Source organism: Natator depressus, chromosome 5 (genome assembly GCF_965152275.1).
Source record: "Natator depressus isolate rNatDep1 chromosome 5, rNatDep2.hap1, whole genome shotgun sequence".
Lineage (NCBI taxonomy): Eukaryota > Metazoa > Chordata > Testudines > Cheloniidae > Natator > Natator depressus.
The window spans coordinates 89,595,974-89,617,153 of NC_134238.1; the positions used below are offsets into that span (position 1 = coordinate 89,595,974).

The 21,180-nt window shown below is 41.4% G+C and overlaps 1 protein-coding gene across 3 annotated transcripts in view; it reads right to left on the minus strand.

Moving 5' to 3' along the window:
• The window catches only part of NTRK2 (neurotrophic receptor tyrosine kinase 2), a 265,538-nt gene that overhangs the window by 109,198 nt on the left and 135,160 nt on the right, over positions 1–21,180 (minus strand). For 2 of the 3 annotated variants that reach the window (XM_074953175.1, XM_074953177.1), the window contains exon 12: positions 125–313. In XM_074953175.1, coding sequence (XP_074809276.1) covers positions 125–313 — 189 coding nt within the window. The remainder of the gene's footprint in view (positions 1–124; positions 314–21,180) is intronic. The other variant, XM_074953176.1, reaches the window with a different exon arrangement.

Below are 21,180 nucleotides of genomic sequence, written 5' to 3' on the forward strand. Positions count from 1 at the left end.
ACATTTAACGCCCCGCCCATTACCCCTGCAAGTTACATCATTTCCCCGTTAGCTCTGGTAAAGAAACCCAGCTCATGGCTGAGAAAAATAAATGACCAAACTACATATAAACATCTGTACTTACATGTGTCTGGCTTGAGCTGACTGTTGGTGATTCCGAAGTACTGGGGGTTCTCAATGACAGGAATCTTTGTCATTCCAATGATGACAGCATCTGGGCCGCCCTCAGAAGAGGATGGAGTGTTACTCCCATTCGAAATGTGATGGAGGGGACTTGCCGAATCGTCATCATTGCTGATAACTGAAGAAGGACCTAGAGTTAGAAACAAAGATTCCCCTGTAACATGACATTTTTTTCCCCTCCCTCAGTCACCTGCTTTGGCTGACCAGTTTGCCCTCAAGCACGACTAGCTAGTAGCCTTCTTTTTGCTAGCTGGTGTTTTTGCCTCTGGGGTTTTGTATGTTTGTTGAGGGAGGTGGAGAACATATTTCATATGGGACTTAAAACAAAGGCTTCATTTGGTGACTCCTTTATATGCACAAGGATCATCGTTCCATAGAGGTAACCTCTAAAGCACTCAGATACTATGACTACGAGTGTGTTATAAGTACCTATATTGGTAGATAACATAGACTTGATAGGACTACATCCAATATAGTGGGAGAAATATCAAAATGCAGTGAACTCTTCTGTTGTTTCCAGCAATAAGCTATAACCTGTATTCACTGCTTGTTTGCATTAGTCCCTACTCAGAACATACACAAGTAAGGCCTTTGAAAACAAAGCTGTGGGATGTTTTCCTTTGTCATGGCCTTATTGTGAGACAGGATATGTGTGTGAGATGCATTCTCCCTGAGGAGGGAGGTTGTCTGAATTCTGAAGGACTAAGAGGGTTAAGCCAACATTCAGAGCCCAGTGGACATGTAGGATCAAGGCAGGTGCTGGGCAAACACGCAAGGAGGGCAGGTGGAAGGAATCCACCGAACTTCTACCCTATGCATCACTGTGCAAGAACTGTTCCAACCCAATGGAACATTTCATTCACCTTGGCAGCCTGTCAGAACCCAGTATTTGAGTGGCCACTTCTGTTTTGTTCTCTTTGCACTTTATTATTATTATTACAATTAAGCCACAGCAACAGGTGAGATAAAACTTGGTCAGATTGATTAATTAATTAATGGTTATGCAAACTGTGCACTTCTCAAGTGGGTTTAAGGGGCTTTGATCTAATATCTCACAGCCTATGCAAGGTCAGAATAAGTAACCCAGGAGCTCTCATCGTTTACAGCTTAATTGCTCTCTTCCCTTTAATTCTGTGCAGGCAACATGAGCTCAGAAAGAAAATCCAAGTCACTGCTAAACCTTGACAGCATTTTCCCTACTCTTCCCACTGAAGAAACCATTTTCATAATTTTCATTTTCATTGCATAAAACAAACCATTTTCAAATGGTTTGTTTTATGCAATTCTCCTCTCTTGACTGGCTCACAGTATCACCATAAAGACACCTTTATCATTCCATGAGATGGCTCATAAATAGGGGATGGATTTGGAGATCCCACTAGGAATTCCGCCTTTAAATAATGTGACATGGCTGTTTCGAGGGTTCAGCTGCAGGAACATCCCTGTTTCTCTCCCCTCCCCTCCCCCAATTAAAACGCTGAGTCTGGTTTAGTAGTCCATAAAGGAAACCTTTTTATTGTTTGAAAAAGTAGTTTTTCCCTAGCCTGAAACATCAGCGGTAATTTTTCAAATGCCTTTCACTTTGCTGGGAAGTCACGGTTGACAACTTTAAGCAATGCATCTAGATCTCTGCAATTTATCAAGTGAAGTATTAATACTGATGCTGTTTTTCTCATTCCTGATTCCACAGATCCCTAGAAGATGAATGCTACTAGCAAAGCTACAAGGATTACGCCTGTTTTTTGGTGAAGATTTTTACATAATGAAGTCCAGAACACAGCAAACAGTTGGGAGAAAACATTTCTTGAGACGGTATATTAGCTACACATATAATGTCACAACATTATTTGATGTGTGTTTGGGTTTGTGTGTGCATCTGTGCTACTATAAAACAGCATGGAAAACGTAGAGAAGAACAAGAAACTCCTTGCTAAAGTTTTCTAGAAAAAAACACTCCTTAGTCTCATGTCTCTGAACTTTCCGTGTCTCAAGTTGATGTTACAACTAAGCTGGCAGACAAATAAAAATTTTGCTGGTCAAAAATGCAGTCCTTTTTATATTAATGTATCTTTAGTGTGAAGGGCCACATCTATTTTATTACAACAGCTTGTAAGCTTTCTTAGACATATAATTTAATAGAGGCACTTCTAAGTCCTCTGCAGCCTCTGATTAGCATGAGAAACAAATCCCTTTGTCATTTGTTCATTCCCCACACGTATACAGGATTGGAAGGAAGGGGTGTACATTACACATCTATAGGAATGTAAGCAGAAAAGTTAAAAGGAAAGCAATCTGCTAATCACATCAATTTTGCACTGATCAGGACTCTGGCATCCAGTTTTATATGGTAAACCAGTTTGAATTATTTTTTAAATCATTTTTTAAATGCAAGGCATTGTGGTTAAAATGTGGCTGCTTTCTTCGTAAATGAGGTTACTAAACTAAGCCAACTAATTAAACTGGTCTTCTGTGTTATGCCAATTAGATTTCAAATAATTTCTGATTTATTTGAGCAACATCTGAAATATGAGGGTAAATGCTAGACCACAGTGATTTGTTATGGTCCACTTAATTTGTTATTAGTCCACTTAACCAAGGAAACCTTTTTAAACATTCAGTACAGGGAACTGACTGTAAGTTACATCTCCTAATAAGGGCACTATATTTACTAAATAGAAAAAAAGAAAACAATGGCCTTTGCTTAATTTTAAAATACCCATTTCAGTTTTCTACATCTGTTATATAATTAAAACATCCACCATCCAAGAGATGGCAAGTTTTTTTACATATCAGGAGATGAATAAACTTACACCAATTCAAACATCCACTTCATCAGGGCCCACTGATAAATGTGAATAAACTGGTACACAAACAGTTTTGTTGCTTGCTTATTTGACAGACTACCTGTTTTACATGAAGTTATATTCCATTTCCGTAATGCACTGACTTAATTACATTAAAGTCAAGGGTGAGCACTGCAGCTGACACTTCACTGTACCAGTTTTCACTGTTGCATTTCCAGAATGCAATTTGAATGTGGCCACTCCAAGCTGGCAAGAAACTGGAATTGCTCTTTCATGAATCATTTATCCAGAGCACAAATCAAAGGGTAATTTCTTAAACAGTGTCTAAGTACTGTCTCATCCTGATTAAACGGCGTCACCTAAAATTACTTGTCAAAGGCAGAATGAGCAGGGCAACCATTTGCTGACACCTATTATTGATTTTGCTTTCTCAAATCCAACATTGGCTTTGTACAGAAAGAAAATTTTAAACAAAATATCTCCAATGGAAATGAAATTCATTGGCTGTCAATAGCCACCACTTCAAGGGACAGTTGCAGCTTTTAAGAAAACTCCAAAGAAACAGGGGTTTTCTCCATCCCGAAATGTTCTGCCTAACATCCTCACTGGGTTTTTTTAAGAATATATTTCTTGTCTTAAGAAGATGGAAGCCGGAGCCAGATAAGAAACAGCTGTCTGCCTTGGAGACAAATGATGAGAAAATATATCTTACAGGACTGAGCCTCTCTCTCTTTATTCATTGTGTACTGTCTGTGCACAAGAGAAAAAATGTAGCATGGATGCGACCATGTTACCCGTTTGCTCTGTGCACATCATTTCCAAGATGTAAGCATGTGGGAAGATTTAGGGAAAATAATTCTTTTCTAAGCTGACATTCTGTAGGGGGACAGGGGGGAAGAAAATGATCCAGATTGTGACTGCTCCTCATGAGACGCATGAGGGTGAGAGGGTACAAGGAGCTTCTCTGCTCCCTGCTGTGTACCCCACAGAAGGACCAGAGACAATCACATTACCAAAAATGGGGAGGGGAGGAAGCAGGGCCCTGGGTCACACCCACACATTCTGCATTGGCAACATGGGTAGAAGGTTTCACCATTCGGTGCAATCCTCTGGTACCCCATGGAGCTTCCTAATGCACAATCGCTCTCCAACTTCTCCTTGGGATAGTGCATTTCTGTGCTGTCCCTTACAGTGGCTAGTGCCTTATAGGAACAATTAGGTCCAGACTGGTAATTTTATCCTGATATTTTTTCTACAGGGTTGTAACTGCATTTTCCTTAGATTTGGAAAAAAATGATTATATTATATTTTAAGTATTTTCGATATTTCTGACCAAGATACACACTTTCACGATCACACTATAAGAATAAAGAGATTTTTTTCTGCTGCTCCATTGTTGTGAAGCAAAAGAGCAGTAATGGATTTTTTTATAGGAATTCCACTGGACTGTAGTCACACCATGATTTCTTGTTGTTGGCCTCTGGCTCTTTTCTTGCTCCATTTCTGACTTCCTGTGGTACTTAGCCTCTGGGCTTTGGAGATATGTCTGGCTATTGACTGCCATTGAACTAATGCATATTACCTTGCCACATGTTAGAAGATGAAAAGAAGTCCAAATTAAATAATGGCCTAAGATTGACTCAGCTGAGCATGCTCAGACAAGAACACTGATGCTAGCACACGGGAGGGGAGAAGCTCACAGAGGCTGAATTAGAAAAACACTGCAGCAGATAAATCTCAAAGGCAAGAACATATGGTTTTGGTTTACACCTGGCATGGCCTTGCTGAAAGACATTTTCAGGCTTTGGATCAGATGGTCACAAACAATCCCTTATGTTCATCTACTTCTATCCATTGATTGTGGCTAGAAGACAAATGACATACGTTATGTGCACTTAAGGTAAGCCTACACAGCAATTGAACACCCATCGTTGGCCCAGGTCAGCTGACTTGGGCTTCTGGGGCGCAGGCTGCAGCACTGTAAAATTGCTCTGTAGACATTCAGGCTTGGGCAGGAGCCCAAGCTGTGGAACTCCGCAAATGGGGAGGGTCTCAGAGCCCAGGCTCCAGCCTGACCCCGAATGTCTGCAGCCCGAGCCCCGTGAGCCCAAGTCAGCTGACCCAGGCCAGCTGCGGTCATGTCACAGTGTAGATGTACCCTTGTTGTCTGCTGTGTTTCACAAGTTAGCAGGGATAGTGTGTTCAAAGCCCAGGGCTTCACTGTGTCCCACATGAAAGAGTATAACAGAACCCAGTGTTGACCATTTGGAGTTACATCCCTTTGACTGGTTCCTTACTTTAAAAGATCATTTTGTCTTGACCTCTTTAATATTCACTCTTTGTAGTTCAGTTTGTGTTCTGGCTTCATGCTGGACTGATACAGAATGGCCTACAGAAACAAGTCTGCAATAAGAACTTTTATATTTATATATATATATATATATATATATATATATATAAACACCAAAAGTAATCTCAATGGGCCAAATTCTCTGCTGGTGTAAATGATTGCCATTTCATTGTTGCCTGTTGACACCAATAGAGAATTTGTCTCAATGGGCTTCCTTTATGACCACTACAAGGCAACCAATATTTTTGGCTCTGCAGCTAGAACTGCCTGAATTTTCCATGGATTTCTTTCCTCCTGTGTTCAGGTACTGGATCTCTTTGTCACATACATTAGTGTTCATGTCAGCAGGTGAGATCAAGTGTGAGGAAAAATGTTCTGTGGTGGGTCTGAGCTCCCTTTCTTTTTGGGGAAACTATAAACGTAAGGTAGGGGTGCTCAATGTGCAGGGCATGATCTGCAGAGGGGTTGCAAACTAGTCCTTTTTCTTGCAGATAGCCTTGAAAATATTGTCGCATCAGGGGCATCTAAAGGAATGAGGCCAGAACACATTATCAAAAAGAATCCAACACACTTGAATGCAGCCAGAGCTCTCCACCGATAGTGCCCGCCTCCCCTAGAGCTGGAGACCAGTGGCTCCAAAAAAACCAAACAAACCAAGCAAACAAACAAAACCAACCCCACCACTACCACCACCACACCACCCTACCCCATGCAGGGGTTTTACCCTGAGAAAGGAGAAGAGCTAGAGACTCTATGATGTCTGCTAGGGACTTTGCTTTTGCGACTAATTTTCTATGGAAGATGCTGAGATCCTACAGTGATGGGCAACTGTATGAAACTCTAAGGTAAAAGATAAATAAAAAGAGAATGCTTTGTTTCAATGGCCATTCCCCAGCTTCTCTCAAATCACCCCACCTGCACCCCAGCTGTTGGGGAGGGGAAGCCTGTTACAATATAAACCAATGGTCACTAATGTTGACATTTTGTCTTTGTGATATTTCAAAAAAAAAAATCACAGGTTATTAACAGTCCTCCCTGGAAGGCTGAGGGCTATCTTGGAGACCCATGACACTTCCAGCCAGGGGAAGCTTAAACAAAATATCCTAAATCAGAATGTAGGCTGCTAGATAACATTGGCTTAACACATTTGAATATCAGATCACTTGTTCATTAGGCTGTCATGACTCTGTCTTCTCCTGTTATCTCTCCTACCTCTCTACTTGATCTTTCAGCATTTGTTTGGAGGATCCTCTTCCTCCCTTCATGGCTTAGCCCTTCCCTACCTGTTATCTTGTTCACCGTAGACAGCTCTCAACACCTGCTCTGCACCAAGGATGCCAGCCTTTATAGCCTATTTTGTCACATTTTCCAATAGGCACCTTTGTACTTTCTCCCATGCAACCCCCACCCCCAATACCTGGAAAGAGCTCTTGTAATAATCTGAAAAACCATACATTAGCCTCCTTTAAATCTCTCCTTAAAACTCCCCTGTGCTGTGATGCCTGATGATTATTAGAGCCAGTAAAGTATGGCTTCACGGTTGAAGTCATGTTGTTACAACAGGGATGAATTTCGCCCATACAAGTATTATGAAGCATTCTCATGTGAAGAGAACAATTAATACAAATGAGAGAGAGGCGGTCATGCTTGCAAGTGATCCTTCTGTATGACTCTTATGCTGATGCATCAACTCCATGGTTCCTTCATAAGATCTGGGGTGACTTCTCACCAGATCTTGCACTGGTATTGGCTCATGTTACTTCAAGCGCTTGTTTCCATAGGAAACGTAAGCAATGGCTTGCAGTCAAATCAACCTGTGTAGAGACGTATTAATGGTACTGCATTACCAGGCAAGAGCAGGACATGAATGCACGTCACCACTGTAACATTTAGCTTTCTCTTGCACTGATTTTGTTCCTGTATTGATTCTTCCTTTTTTTGTGTATTTTTAAGTATTTAAATACATGGCTGTCAAAAAGCACTTACTCAAGTTTCTTTTCCCCATGAGACCCATATTTGCTGTAGATTCTATGAAGTGCTTTTTTCTTCCTGATTAACAGGCAAGATTCATGCTTCGCAGAGAGCAAAGCCTCAATATTTCCTGTTATTAAACTAGCACGCAAGCTCGCCAAAGCATATACCCCATGGCCAGCAGATTTACTAAACCAGTGTGCAAGCTTCTCGCCAGAACATACACCCCATTTTCAGCTGACTTTTTGAATCCCTATCTCACCTTCTACTCCCTCTGTTCCATTATCCTGTAGTCACTGTTCAGCAAGGTTATCCACCCAGGTACTACACTCCCTATTCTGAATGTTCCCTCCACATATTTAAGTTCAACAAGTGCAGGCAAACTCTGAAGCAACAACGATCTCAAATAACGTTTAAGTAATTCTATTACAGTGAATAAGAGAAGAGAGCACAACAGAATACAAAGTAATAGAATTACATCAACATTATTTTATATGATTGCTGTCTTATATGCTGCACTTTGAATACAGGGAATTGAATTAAAAGGCATAAATAGACCAGAAAGAAAACTAGTGTTTAAGATACAAGACAAGTTGAACAGGTCACCCCAAATCAAACCTGTTTAGCACCACCTCAGAGGAGTGCAGCTACTTTCAGTGAATTCAGACACAATTAGAAATCTGTTCAATGTGTGATCTCAGTGAAGCTTTTTCTGTATAGATGCTTAACCTTCTACTGTACTCATGGCACTGCTCAAAGTGCTACTCCATACCATATGGCTACCCCAGCATTTATGAGGCAGTGGCAGGCCTCCTTCCTTGCCCCCCAGCCTAGGCTTGTATAATTCAGCATGTGTTTCCTATCCCCCTAAATGCCTGATCCACAGAGTATGTGAGTCTGTTACCACTCCCAGCTGGAGAGCCTATTTCTTTATCTCAAGCTATAGAGATTCATGCTCTCATCTCAGTAGAGATCCCCAATTCAATCTAATGTTGACAAAGCCACCATATTTCCACACAGGAAATAAACATCATGGGACTGCTTTTGTTCTCTGAGTACCAGAGGGAGGTTGCCAGAGCTTTTGCTGTCAGCAGCAGCACCACCAGAGAAGAGCACATCTGAATGGTGTCATTGGCGTGTCTGTTGCCACACCCCCAAATTTCACTGGCAAGCAAGCATTTGGAGGCAATATATGTTATCCCTTTTCAAAAGGTGAAGAAAGTGGTGGCAATCAGGAGACAGTATGCATGATCCAATCCTACACAGGCACAATGCCTCCATCCATCACTTCTGAAACAGCGGATGTCCTCTACACTGGCCCCCAACATGCATAGCTCTGAGCCATAATTAGGTTCTAGACACTGGGGTTTGTGGCTCACAAGAGTTATAGTTGGCAGGTTTATGTATTAACATAACAATTAATTTAATGTTAATTAACAAGTTTGCAGACGACATATTAATTATTGACCTGCTTTGCGCTCAGTAGCATTAAGCTTGCTCTGCATCACAGTTCTTCCGATAGGATGCACAGAGAAAAGCTTTCTAGAGCTGTGCAAAATGTTGACACTCTCATAAAAGTTTGATGAATATGCACCTGAGGTTTTTGCACAGCTGGGGAGCTGGTGAACCTCCTTTCACACTTCCATCAGCCTATCTATTCTCCCCCTATTCACCCTCCTTGGAACCTGTCTGCTCTAAAGACATCTATCATACAGGAAGAAATGGGCTGCTCCCAGGATTGTTGAGAAGGCTGGGGTGGAATGTTTGAGATCAAGAACCCTGGAATACTGTGTGTAATTCTGGTCTCTCATGTTTAAGAAAACTGAATTCAAACTGGAACAGGTGCAGAGAAGGGCTACTAGGATGATCCAAGGAATAGAAATCCTACCTTATAAGAGGAGACTCAAGGAGCTTGGCTTGTTTAGCCTAACCAAAAGAAGGCTGAGGAGAGCTATGATTGCTATCTATAAATACATCAGAGGGATAAATACCAAGGATGGAAGGAGTTATTTAAATTAAACGCCAATGTGGACACAAGAACAAATAGATCTAAACTGGCCATCAGCAAGGTTAGGCTCAAAATTAGATGAAAGTTTCTAACCATCAGAGGAGAGAGGTTCTGGAACAGCCTTCCAAGGGGAGCCGTGGGGGCAAAAAACCTAACTGGCTTCAAGACTGAGCTTGATAAGTTTTTGGAGGGGATGGTATAATGAGACTGCCTATAATGTCACGTAACCGATCTTCAACTGCTAGCAGCAAAAATTCCCAATGGCCGGAGATGGGACACTGGATGGGGAGGGCTCAACGGGTAGTGATCAACAACTCAATGTCTAGGGGTCAGTCCTGGGGCCAATTTTGTTCAACATCTTTAACAATGATCTGGATGATGGGATTAATTGCACACTCAACAAGTTTGCAGATGACACTAAACTGCGGGGATAGGTAGATATGCTGGAGGGTAGGGATAGGGTCCAGAGTGACAGACATATTGGAGGATTGGGCCAAAATAAATCTGATGAGGTTCAACAAGGACGAGTGCAGAGTCCTGCACTTAGGAAAGGAGAATCCCATGTACCGCTACAGGCTGGGGACCGACTGGCTAAGCAGCAGTTGTTCAGAAAAGGACCTGGGGATTACAGTGGACAAGAAGCTGGATATAAGTCAGCAGTGTGCACTCGTTGCCAAGAAGGCCAATGGCATATTGGGCTGTATTAGTAGAAGCATTGCCAGCAGATTGAGGGAAGTGATTATTCCCCTCTATTCGGCACTGGTGAGGCCACACCTGGAGTATTGCATCCAGTTTTGGTTCCCCCACTACAGAACAGAGGTGGACAAATTGGAGAGAGTCCAGCGGAGGGCAACGAAAATGATTAGGAGGCTAGGGCACATGACTTACAAGGAGAGGCTGAGGGAACTGGGGTTATTTAGTCTGCAGAAGAGAAGAGTGAGAGGGGATTTTATAGCAGCCTTCAACTACCTGAAGGGGGTTTCCAAAGAGGATGGAGCTAGGCTGTTCTCAGTGGTGGCAGATGACAGAAGAAACAACACTGGTCTCAAGTTGCAGTGGGGGAGGCCTAGGTTGGATATTAGGAAACACTATTTCACTAGGAGGGTGGTGAAACACTGGAATCAGTTACCTAGGGAGGTGGTGGAATCTCCACCCTTAGAGGTTTTTAAGGCCTGGCTTGACAAAGCCTTGGCTAGGATGATTTAGTTGGTGTTGGTTCTGCTTTGAGTAGGGGTTTGGACTAGATGACCTCCTGAGGTCTCTTCCAACCTTAATATTCTATGAGGGCTCTGAGTAACTACAGAAAATTCTTTCCCAGGTGTCTGGCTGCTAGGTCTTGCTCACATGCTCAGAGTCTAATTGACCACCATATTTGGGGTCAGGAATATATTTTCCCCCAGGTCAGAATGGCAGAGACCTTGGGGGTTTTTCACCTTCCTCTGCAGCATAGGGCACAGGTCACTTGCAGGTTTAAACTAGTGTATCTGGTGGATTCTCTGTAACTTAAAGTGTTTAAACCATGATTTGAGGACTTCAGTTACTCAGCCAGAGGTTAGGGGTCAATTTCAGAAGTGGATAGGTGAGGGTTTGTGGCCTGCAATGTGCAACAGGTCAGACTAGATGATCACAATGGTCCCTTCTGACCTTAAAATCGATGAGTCTATGAACCAACCTGCAGGACTCAGTTCATGAACCCTACCAGAATCACATAACTCTATTTTCAGCTTTCATTTAGCTGATCCAGTTCTCATTTCATTTTACCTTTTGGCTCAGATAAGAATCAATGTATTTATTACAGTGACATAAGAGGACTAAATTGTTTCTCTGTTTTGCTTTGATACAGAAAAAATGCATTACAGTGACAAATTTTAATCTTTCTTATATATAATAATTTAAGTAACAGGTACTATTGAGGGTAATTAAATAAAAGCTATGTTAGTCAGCTTCACAGTATTCAATTTTCAACATTGTTAAGTGTCAAAAGTTCAGTCATGCTGATTTCAATGCAATTTCTCTAAAACACACGTTCTTCATGTCAAAAGTCTTTTTTGTTTCAAATGCTTTGACTCCTCTAAAGAATGAGGAACAAGCAATTTTAGCCATTTCCATTGACATTGACATACACAGACTGTAGCTATTCAAATCTTTTACCAGCTCTTTTGTTGCTGCTCTGAATCCAAAAGAGTCACAGCTGCATATTTGTGTTTGTTTCAGTTTTATTCCCATGTGCTGATGACAAAGGATCCCAGTTCTCTCTCTCTCTTTCACACACACACACACCCACCCACCCCTCTCTCTCGGGCATCCCTCAAGTGGAAATACCTGCAAAGGGAGGTGATTAGAACTGGGGCAAACTCTGCCAGGATCTGCACACAGAGTTCACCCCAAATCATTCTAAAAGGCAAGGGGCACTTTGTTCCCTCTCCCAGGCTGAATAAATTGGGGTTTGCCTTTAGAACCCAGTGAATCACCTGGGTCCTACCATCCACATATATGCCCTCTGTCTCTGCACTGGGTCGGGAGCATGTTGGCTAACAAGCAGCATGGCTAGCCCTGGTATCCTACTTGAAGGGAGGTTTTCCCTGGTGCAGAAGCACTGAGGGAAAGGTAATAAAGCCTGGATCTGTATTACCTCTTTCTTGTCATTTGTACAGGTCTGCTGGAAAAAACCCTCCCTGCAGCCTGCCCTCATCCCCTGAGACTCCCCACACAGAGGAGAATCTCTGCAGGGTCCCAGGAAGAGAGGGACTGGAGTAAAGAGATTGTTGATCTCCCTTTCTTTCCAGGGCAGGAAATATTTGCATACCAATCTCAGGGGCACAATCTGGCCCATGCGACTTTGCAAATTTATTCAATATCATGCTTTATTTGGAAGTGTTGTTATTCACATTTTTAAGATGGGGTAGCAGACACAAAAGGGTTAAGTAACTTGCTGGAAGATACAGAGGGAATCTTTGTCAAAGCCATTGCTAGAACTCTGGAGGAACTCTCACCCCCTGCTTTGTCTCCTAGACCACAAAGCCTCTCAAAAATTATAACATTCTTTCAAGTTCAGATTAAATGGTAGCTGTAAAGCTGCCTACTGGTTTGTGGCTAGTGGACCACATTTATACTAGCAGCAGCTCAGATGGTGCGACCTGTACTGGAATATGAAGAATTTGTGGCCCATCATTACTGGCAGTCAAATGAAACACAGATCTGATCCTAAAGTGTAATAGGGAGATGGTGTAATAATCAATACACATATATGAGTCAGAAAGATGTAAGTATCTGGGGGAGCAGACAATGCTAAAGAAAGAAAGAAAATGATTTATCATTTTTAATACAGATCATCCAGACTATTTATTATAGCCACCTGCAGATTTCAGTACCCAGGGAACTTGGGTAATATAACAATCATTTTAAAATACGACACTGCAAAAATATCTGCTATGAGAATAAAAGATCAGATGGAATGTGCTTACTGGAGCCAAACAAAAAGTAATTATTCAGCTAAAATCAAATGCTTATTATTCTTCATTTCATTTTAGTAATATTAATGCAATGATTTCTTACCAATGTACTCTTCCCAACTAATCTGAATGTGAACCTTCCCTTTTCCTCTTCTGCATGTGTGTGTGTGAGAGAGAGAATTTAGGGCTGCATGGTGAACGAGCTCCTCTATATCCACATGACAGATACAACACAGAGAGCAGCAGCAGCCGCCCAATTTTTGCAAACTGCCTTGCCACCATGTCTTAATAGTCACCTGATAGAACTGCAGCATTTTATTTGACGTGATTAGCTGGCACGATCACAGATCATCTTCCAAATTCTGTTTAACAAACTATCGGTAACTAAATTTTGAAGAAATGCTTATTGTTAGTTGTGGTGTACTTGTTTTTAGAAATTGAACATATCACTAATAAAGTGATTTCTTTCTGCCTCAATTTATCCTTGACTGAATCATTTCTTAGATTCAAATTTACCATCCACAGGGCATTCCCACATAAGCAAAATGACCCCAAACATTATTTCATACCAAACGATAAAAGAAGCCAGTGGGGGCCAAGTGTGCCAACCATGGTGATCCCTAAATGGATGTGGACATTTGTCCACTGGGATTTGAATTAGGCCTATAATTGAGCATATATAGCAATAAGACATGATGGGAGTAAACTGTAGGATACTTGTGCATTCCTCATATGCACTGTAGGTTTAACTACCTGAGAAGTGCCCTAGTAGTCTATTAATGCACAGCTTATAATGGATTATTGCTAGTAGACCACAGCTCATTCATTTTACAATACATTATTTTAAAAACAGCTCTGAGAAGGTATGTGCAACACATTTATAACAACATCCTTCCTTTATGAAAAGTAGTTCCTAGTTAAGTATAAGAAAAATTAGTAGGAAAACATTATAAATGTCTTTTATTTAGTGTTTTGACTACATTTATTGTTAATTTTTTCTACCTTTGCTCTCTTTTTCTAGGTTTACTAGACTATTTGCATCCTTTCCCCCTACTCCCCTCTCCCAGAAGCCTCGCTGCCTTTTCACAGTCGTTTGTCACTCAGCAGCAAACTTCAGTTCTGTTTGTTTGATAACATATAAATCTGAAAGCTCCCAATTTAGGTTTTATAATAGAAAGAGCCTAGAAGCGCCACAAACTGCTGTCTGGCACTTTGTGATGTGCAGGCAATTTAAAACTGTCATTTTTTTCTCCTTCTGCCTTTCACTTTCCCTCTCCCCACCACACGGTGTCTAGCTCACTATTCTTCAAATTGATGCATCCCTCTCTTTGTTCCTCATTTAAAACAGTGGGTGTAGGGATTTATTTTCTCTGTGTGTACATGATGAGGTCCCCATCAAGCACCATTGGGAGTTGGTGCACAGTTGTGACAACATGAAAAAGATTCACCCAGTTACTCAGAATGTAGCTTTGTAGCTCAGTGTCCCAGCCACAGTCTAATTATTCATAATGCACCATTTCTTAATCAAATGTTGTCTCTTTTCCTGCTTGTGAAATGTCTACAAGATTGTGACTTTTTCAAATGTAGTCTTTATAGAAAATTATTCCCAATTTTCCCCCCATTATATTGATAGCTTCTGAACAGTGTGTGTTAGTGGAAATTTGTTAGTTACATAAGTCATATGTCATTTTTTTCTATTTTGTGACACTCAACATTTGCTTTCAGCAAACATTCAAGAGTGGGAGCTTAACATTCATTTTTCTATAAGCATTCACACTCGTGAAGCTCAGCTATTCAAATGCTCACAGAAAGCAAAAAGGAAATGGCTCCAAACCACAGTCAAATGAAATTTCATGTTCAAATTCAAACTAATATTTGCAAAAATTTGTTACTACTATTTATTCAGCTCTGAAAGCATCAACTTATTTTGCACAGGTGAACTAAACAATTAGTTACCAGAGCTGGAATGACTTCTAGCTAGAAGGAATGTGGACTGAATTCTAACCAGAAGCCTTTAAGTGAAAAAATCATCTATCTCCTGAGCCAACCAGTCCCCTGAGCATTCCCTGCTCTTGAAACTGGCTTGTGAAAACAGATCTAACTCTTACACTGGCGGGCAATGACATAGCTAATTATTAGCCAAATCAATAATGATAGACAAATCTAAAAATGTTCAAAGGTTCAGCTTATTGAAACCAGTCTGAATTTTGAAGACTTTTCCAAAGCCTATCAGAATCTCTTTGGTTTGGAAATCTCACCAGACTCGGATTGCTTGTGACAGTTTAAATAATTGCTGGTTTCAGCTCATGTTGAAATGCTGCAGCATCAGTCTTCAGTGTACTGCATGGGAACAAGTAGAGCAGAGTTTGGCTAAGTAGGTGCAAATAATCCTGCACAATATTTGATGCTTGAACTGTCTAACTGCAAATATCACACAGTTTACTTGGATATGAAAACCACAGAAAAAAGAATTCCTGATGGTCCTTATATCAAACTATATATTAACGGACCCAAAGCCAGCTCATTCAGGATAATAAGCAGAGCTGAGCAAGCAATTTATTCGGTGCATTTCACTTCTTTTCCTACCTGTGAATTTTCTGTGATTCTCTCAGAATTATTCTTTATTTGAAATTAGCTACTGAATAAACTTTGGCAAATAATTTTTGGTCTTCTGAATGGTACATGAGATAGAAGCTCCTGGGTGATCAGCACATTTGAAAATCAGGCCACTTATTTAGGTGCCAAAATATGGGTTTAAGATCCTAACATTAGGCACCCAGTTTTGATAGTCCCAGACTAAATCTTTAAGGCCCTAATCAGGAAATCATGTAAGCACGTGCTTGATTTTAGGCATGTAGGTCAGTTCCCTTTCTGAAAAGGGATAAGAACATAAGAATGGCCATACTGGGTAAAACCAATGGTCTTCCAACAGTGGCTGGTGTCAGGTACTTCAGAGGGAGTGAATAAAATAGGGCAATTTATCAAGGGATCCATCCCCTGTTGTCCAGTCCCAGATGCTGACAGTCAGAGGTTTATGGACACCCAGAGCATGGGGCTGTATCCCTGACCATCTTAGCTAATAGCCATGAATTTACCTAATTCTTTTTTTTAATTCAGCTCTATTTTTTGCCTTCACAACATCCTCTGGCAATAAGTTTGACAGATAGGCTGAGCATTGTATGAAGAAGTGCTTCCTTATGTTTGTTCTAAACCCGCTGCCTATTAATTTCACTGGGTGAGCCTTGATTTGCGTGTTATATGAAGAGATAAATAACGCTTCCTTATTCACTTTCTCCACATTCTTCCCCAACATATCGTGTTCATCTATGGGTCTGATAATTATGTTCTTTAGTATAGTCTCAACCTATTAGCCTGGTACTGAAGTTAGGCTTACCAGCCTATAATTGCCAGGGTTGCCTCTTGAGCCTTTTAAAAAAAATCAGTGTTACATTAGCTATCTTCCAGTCACCTGTTACAGAGGCTTATTTAAGTGATAGGATACACTTTTAAAAAAAATCAGTGTTACATTAGCTATCTTCCAGTCACCTGTTACAGAGGCTTATTTAAGTGATAGGATACATACCACGGTTAGTAGTTCTGCAATTTCATATTTGCGTTCCTTCAGAGCTCTTGGGTTAATACAGTCTGTTCCTGGTGACTTCTTCTTGTTTAATTTATCAATTTGTTCCAAAACCTTCTATACTGACACCTCAATCTACGATAGTTCCTCAGATTTGTCATCTTAGAAGACTGGCTCAGCTGTGGGACTCTCCCTCACACTCTCTGCACTGAAAACCAATGCAAAGAATTCATTTACCTTCTCCTCAATGACCTTGTCTTCCTTGAGTGTTCCCTTAGCATCTTGATCATCCAGTGGCCCCACTGATTGTTTGGCAGTATTCCTGCTTCTGATGTACTTTAAAAAATGTTTGCTGTTGGTTTTGTGCCATTTGCTAGTTGCTCTTCAGATTCTTTTTTGGACTGTCTAATTATACTTGACTTGCCAGAGTTTATACTTCTTCCTATTTTCCTCACTAGGATTTGATTTCTAACTTTTGAAGGATGTATTTTGTCTCTAACAGCCTCTTTTACACTGTTGTTTACCATGGTGGCAATTTTTTTGGTCCTCTTTCTGGTTTTTTTTGTTTGTTTATGCTTAGGGTATACATATAGTTTGAGCTTCAATTATTGTGTTTTTTCAAAGTTTCTATGCAACTTGCAGGAATTTCACGCTTGTGACTGTTCGTTTTAATTTCTGATTAAATTAGCCTCCTCATTTTTGTGTAGTTCCCCTTTTTGAATTTATATGCTACTGAGGTGGGTTTCTTATTTTCTCCCCTACAAGGATGATAAATTTAATTATGTTATGGTCACTATTATTGAATGATTTGGCTTTTTTCACCTCTTGGACCAGATCCTGGGTGCCACTTCAGACTAACTCAAGAAGTGCCTCTCCCCTTGTGGGTTCCAGGACTAGCTGCTCCAAGAAACGGTCATTAATGTTGTCTAGAAATCATAGAATCATAGAACTGGAAGGGACCTCGAGAGGTCATCTAGTCCAGTCCCCTGCACTCAAGGCAGGACTAAGTATTATCTAGACCATCCCTGAGAGGTGTTTGTCCAACTTGCTCTTATGTTATCTCTGCATCCTGTCCTGAGGTGACACGTTACCAGTCAATAGGGAGATAGTTGAAATCCCCCATTATTACTACATTTTCTGTTTTTTAGCCTCTCTAATCTCCCTGAGCATTTTACAAACATTTTACGATCAGATGGTTGGTAGTATATTCCTACTGCTATACTCTTAGCTCTGGTCTACACTATAGAGTTAGGGTGATGTAAGGCAGCTTACATTGACCTAACTCTGTAACCATCTACACTAATATGTAGCTCCCACCCACTATGTCAAATTAACTCCACCTCTGTGAGAGGCGTAGCACTTAAGTCGACGTAGTTAGGTCAATGCAGTGTCAGTGTAGACCCTATGTTGCTTACATCGACTGTTGCTGCCTTTCAGAAGCCATCCTACAATGCCTACCTACATCTCTCCTACCTTTCTCTATGTCACTGGTATCTACATGTACCATGACTACCACATCCTCTCCAGCACTGCACATAAGTCTGTCTAGATGTCTTGAGAGGTCCACAGCCTTTGCACCCAGCAGACGATTCACCATGCGGTTCACCCAGTCATCACAAACCCAACTACCTATATTTTAATAATCAAATCCCCCATTACTATTACCTATCTCTTCACAATAACTGGGGTTCCCTCCCGCAGAGAGGTATCCTCAGTGTGACATAAGCTGGAAGGAGGGTCTCAACTATGGGTCCCTCAGCTCCAGCTTGATGTTCTACTTCCTGAGACTTCCATCCTCCTCAACAGCACAGAGGCGGTCATTCTGGGGTTGGGACTGCTCTACCGTGTCCCAGAAAGTTTTGTCTATATACCTCTCTGTCTCCTTTAGCTCATCCAGTTCACTCTGGTCTCAAGAGCCTGGACTCAGTTTGTGAGGGCCATGAGTTGCTTGCACTGAACACACACTTATGACACCTGACCACAAGGCAGATAATCACCCATGCTGCACTCAATGCAATAAACTGGAAACTCTGCTGCTGGAATTCTGCCGCCAATATTGTTACTCTTGTAGAGTTTTTTGTTTGTTTGTTTGTTCTTTATGTGTGCTTTGTTCGTTTTTTCTTTGGGGCTGGGGGTGGAGTTTTGGCCTAAGTTTAGATAATGTTATTAGATGTATCTGGCTCTCACGCGCGGTCTCTAAACTCCCTTGCAAAACTCCCATTAGCTGCTCCTGTTTGCTAGCTCCCCGGCCACTTACAAGCTGGCTTTCCAAACCGTTTTCTGAAACCAGCAACTAAAATCATAAGTGTCAGATCTACCCTTAGATTTTTCTTTAAAACAGTAGCTATCTTTAGTTATTTTATATTTTATACTGAGAGACCACTGGACTGTGGTCAAATTACTATACTCAAACCTGATTTCCCTTTCACTTCCACTAGTTATTCACAGACGTAGTTCCACAAGTCCAACAGAGCCACTACTGGTATGCTCTGGTGAAGAGAGAGGAGAATCAGGACCTCTGTTTCCAGAGGCTGGGAAGGACAGCATAAGCAAAGTCACAAATGACTGGAGCCTGATCCTTCTAAGGTAAATAAAATGTGTGTTTTTATTTTATTTAGGATTTCTGATTAAACCTTACTGTGCTGAAGGTCTCATATCAACTGTCACGAAGTGAGCCATACTAATAAACCAGTTCATATTTGCATTGTTTACAATGAGCATATGATTTATTAAATACCATCCCACTAAAAGAGTTAAAGCAGCAATAAATGATAATATTTTATGCCAGTTTATGTTAAATTACTTGGCAGTAGTGAAACTGGTTCCTTTTCTGTCTCTGTTGCAGTAGCCATTTCAGTGGCTTCCTGTACAAGTGTTCTCCCTAGAGTACTCAGAAACTATAGATTTACTTTCTACATCAGTGATGAGTTCCCTGCATAGAAATTTCTGTCAGCCTGCAACAGCCTCAATTCTTAAAACATTTCCTTGTGTACAGCAATCCTGAATGGCTGCAGAGTTCCACAAGGTAGCCATGGGAATCACCTCTCCATCGTCCCACGGGTGACCTGTATCATCATTACCCTCCAATACTCAAAACTCACACCGGCAGCTGGTGCTTCTGTGATTTTGCAAGAAACTGAACCGACAAATAAACACTTGCTTCAGTGTGGCATTTAGATCATGCCCCAGTAAATATTTTTGGTCTCTGTTTAAAAAAAGAATTCTAATGCTTTTTTTGTCTGCAATGTTTGGACAAGTATTCCACCCTATATGCCCCAGGATAAAAAATAAAGTGGGATTGGCTCAGAGAGTCATATTTCTTGTTTCCACAAGCACAGCGCTCACTTACAATGGAGTCATCACACCCTGAAAATGCTCTGCAAATGCAGATCTGAAAATTATTCCAGCTGATTTGCGGGCATAAGTCGTTGAAATACACCCCACTGGCTGACACCCTGAGGCCCAGGGCTATGACGTCCAGATCCATGCCCTGGTCGTGGGAGCCCTGGGTGTGTGGGACCCCCACAACAAGCTGGTGCTGAGAGCATGCAGAGTTGGTTGGCGCTCCGCCTGTCTCATGAGACAGCTCATGGTGTCCGACACCATCAGGTGGTCCAGAGACATCTACCTGGAGCACATCACGGGACACCGTCTGTACGAGTAAACAAGAATGCTGGTCAGGGAAATAACCCACTTCCCTCCCTAATGAACCAAGGGACGCACCCCACCCATGTACCTATTCGCTACACCAATAGTGACTTGGACTCTAAATACATTCTATGGATGGCATACCCGAGACCACTTATTCACTGACGCTTTAAAAACTCCCAGACCCCAATCTAGGTCTATGCTGGTTATGTACTACGTATGTATCTTGTGAACCTTGTAACCGATACTTGTAATCTCTCATAACTCAAGCCTGACCCCAGATGTACAGTACCTTCCTTCTTAACTTGTGTAAACTTAATTTTAAACATTAGCTTTAATAAAAGTTTTTAAATTTGCTTTGTCCCTTCATTTTCACTTAACTTCAGCCTATTTCCATGGGCTGGCCCAGTGCTGTGAGCCACAACACTGCATGATAAGTTCAAAGAATCAAGCCATAATGGTGATCTACTTCACCCTCGCTGTTGCTGTTTGGAGCCAACTTCTCCCCCACCACACCATCTTTCAGCTCCTCTCAGACCCATTCCAACCACATCTCCCCTCACTTCCAAAAAATCTCACTCGTGCTACAGTCAGCTGCCCCAGATGTACCGGTATGATGGCAGCCATAACACGGTCAAGATTCCAATGGCCTCTGATTTTTAACTAGAGATGATCAGAAAACAGAAAGAATGTCCTGAAACATTTTAGAATTTCATTGTTTCCATTTTTCAGGGCTCAAAATGGAACAATTTTTCATTTCTCAAAATGTTTTGTGAAATACTTTTACAATTACTCCCATGCTACTCGATACCTTTGGCAAGAGTCCCATGGCTATGCCAACTTCTCCCACTTGGTCCTCTTGGCTCTGAAAATGTCCTCTTTCTTTCTAAAGAACTGTACAGCTCCCTCGCTGATCAACTGCCAATATCAACTTCTCCCCAACTTTGTCCAGCATCCTTCCTCTTCTCTGTCTCTTTCAAATTGCTTCTTAGAATGTAAGCTCTTTGGGGCAGGACCATCTCTTCCTGTCATCCTGCACAGCACCTGGCACAATAGGTCATGATCCTGAGTGGGGCCTCTTGGGCTGATGCAATATAAACATTAAATAATTGTAATATACATTAATGGAATTTTATCTGTTTAAGTATTCCATCACTGCCTCTTCTACCAAAGGTCTGATCATG